This window comes from Echinops telfairi, unplaced genomic scaffold (assembly GCF_000313985.2).
Source record: "Echinops telfairi isolate 266 unplaced genomic scaffold, ASM31398v2 ScPeMD7_7457;HRSCAF=8495, whole genome shotgun sequence".
NCBI lineage: Eukaryota > Metazoa > Chordata > Mammalia > Afrosoricida > Tenrecidae > Echinops > Echinops telfairi.
The window spans coordinates 15,983,774-15,986,677 of NW_022111357.1; the positions used below are offsets into that span (position 1 = coordinate 15,983,774).

Genomic DNA, 2,904 nt, shown 5'->3' on the forward strand with positions numbered 1-2,904 from the left:
GTTGATCACATTGAAAGCAGGAACTGGCAGGATAACTTCAGAATTGCCGGCCAAGTCAGCCATGTGACAGTATAGGGGGACTCCCTTCTCAACAGCTCCGGCCTTGCACACAGCAAGGGACATGCCCAGAATGGCATTTGCACCAAATTTTGATTTATTCTCAGTTCCATCCATCTCAATCATCAGCTTGTCGATCTTTTCCTGTTCCGTCACGTTCACCTTCTTGCTAACCAGGGCAGGCGCAATCGTTGTATTGATGTGCCCCACAGCCTTGGAGACCCCTTTGCCCAGATACCGGGTCTTATCATTGTCCCGGAGCTCCAGGGCCTCACAGATCCCAGTGGAGGCACCACTGGGCACAGCAGCTCTGAAGAGCCCTTTGGCAGTGTAAAAATCGACCTCAACGGTGGGATTTCCACGGGAGTTGAAGATCTTTCTGGCGTGAATCTTGAGGAAAGACATGATGGATTTCTGGCCGCTGGTTCTCGTCGACCAGGAAGGAAGTGGAGGAGGCTGCAGACACCGAGACGGATGTTGGGTCAGCGGAGTGTGGATACTGCGACTCCCCGAGAAGCTCTCCAGACTCTTTAGATCTTCATTAATCCATTTTAGAATGACTTTTCAGATCTTTTATGTCAGAAATATGTGATTGGTGAACACAGTGATGCTGTTACAGATACTACTGGGTGTATACACCATCTCTGCCTTTCTAAAATCCAAAATACTTTGAATTCTGAAACATTTCTTCCCCCAAGGGATTTTGGTACACTGGTTAAACACTCAACTGTTAACTGAAAGTTTAGTAGTTTGGACCACATCTTTCCCTTGAAAGTGTGCTGCCATAAAAACTTCCGAAAAGCCAAAATCAAATTCACTGCCATTGAAAAACCGATGCTGATTCATACTAATCCTTTTCTAAGACTAACTTTAAGGGAACACAAAGTCCCTAAGAAAGGCTAGTCATTTCAAATCACTATGGTACCAGGGCTCTTTGCCATAAATCTGTGGTTCTCAACCACTGGGTTGTGACCCTTTTGGAGGTCACACAACTCTTTCACAGAGGTGGCCTAAGACCATCAGAAAACACATATTTCCAATAGTCTTAGGTACCGAGACACGGCTCCTCTCTCCGTCTCCAGGAGGGTGCGCACACATGCAGATACGCCCACCTACAAGTACCCGGCATGAAGACTGTTACCCATGCTACACCATGCTTCAAGACAAAATTTCATTTATTTGTAATTAGAAATAAATATTTCACAATATATAATTACTCATTGTGACTCATTACTATGCTTTAATTATGTTCAATTTGTAACAATGAAAATCTATCCTGCATATGAGATATTTACATTATGATTCATAACAGTAGCAAAATTACAGTTATGAAGTAGCAACGAAAATAACTTTATGGTTGGTGGTCACCATAACATGAGGAATTGTATAAAAGGGTTGCAGCACTAGGATGGCTGAGAACCACTGCCATAAAGACTTACAAACCCTGTGAGGCAGTTCAGAAACTCTGTCCCATAAGGCCAGTAGGGGTCAGAATCAACTCTAAGCAATGTTATTAGGGATTTTCTGAAGGTGGGTATGAGACCATTATGAGTTAAGTCTTATTTTCTTTGATTTTTTTCTGTATTTTCCAAAATATTATGACATGAGTAGATGTTACATTTATAATGAACAAAACAATTTTGCTTTAAAAGTATTTTTAATAACATTGTTCTTTAGAGTAACCCTTAATGACTAGATTTCCCCAGGATACTCACTTTCCAATATTAAATCCAGCTATCTCTAAAATTTTGTCTTCCTCCAAAATTACTATATATAAGGTTTGTGGTCTTCTAGATAAAGACTTTAACAGCCTAATTTACTTAATGTTTTTCTTTAGCCCTATGAGATAGCATATAAAAATTTCAAATCAAGTGATGACATTTCTTACAATTCTGTTATTTTTCTGAAAGAATAAGTAATTGAGTTAGAATTGGATAAAATATCAGAGTTTTGCTTTGACCCTTTTTACTTCAAGTTAATTTTCAATTTAAGTATCTTTAATACTTAAAATTCTATTAACATCTTAAAACAATCTATAACAGTAATTATTAATTATGATATGCTTGATATACCAACAATCTATTTTGATGGCTACAGATAGTAACCTTAATTGACAAAACATATGGTACTTAGGTATCTTAGATATTCAACAAAGTCTTTCTGAATTGAATTATTTATGGTCAATGAAAATATATCCAATCACAAATAGTCTAAAAACTACACCATAGTTATTTGCAGATATTTCCTGTCACTTGCTTTAAAAAAAAAATCAAGGAATGTATACTAGTGAGCTTTGAAAATGGCTATTATATCCGGTAGCTAGAGAAAATCTACTTTTCCTGCTTCTGGCTACTAGCTAGATAGAATTATTATACTGGGTATAATAGCTCATGCTATCATACCACTTACCCAGCCCTAGACACAGCACTGTTAAGGACTACTGAAAGTTGAAATGTACTCACCTCCACAACACATTCATACACTGTGTCATCCAACAGAGAAACTTTGCAGTGCATGTTTCTGTGTCTTCTGATTGATTTCTGGGATGTTTTTAATTCCCCTTCTGCTTTTGATTCAGGATTCTCTTCTTTCACTTCTGTGTTAGGGTACTCTTCAAGTCCTCCGTCTTCCTTAGTCTCAAAATCCGGGTCTTCCCTGTGTTCTTCCTGTGCAGGCTACATATCCATAACATTACCAAATCAATAATAAAGACATTTCAGGTAACATACTGTATACACTTTTGCCTATAATAACACTACCAATCAGAGCAACAACTGAAAGTAAAGACAGCTAAAAACAAATATAAGAAAGTGATATATCCAGTTGTCTAGAGATGGGCATTGGGTC

The 2,904-nt window shown here is 38.2% G+C and overlaps 1 protein-coding gene across 14 annotated transcripts in view; it reads right to left on the minus strand.

The window, feature by feature from the left end:
* EPB41 (erythrocyte membrane protein band 4.1) overlaps window positions 1–2,904 on the minus strand; it is a 218,450-nt gene that overhangs the window by 121,989 nt on the left and 93,557 nt on the right. For all 14 annotated transcript variants that reach the window (XM_045298791.1, XM_004705044.2, XM_045298787.1 and 11 more), the window contains one exon: window positions 2,520–2,732. In XM_045298791.1, the coding sequence (XP_045154726.1) occupies window positions 2,520–2,573 (54 nt within the window). In that variant the 5' untranslated portion in view covers window positions 2,574–2,732. The remainder of the gene's footprint in view (window positions 1–2,519; window positions 2,733–2,904) is intronic.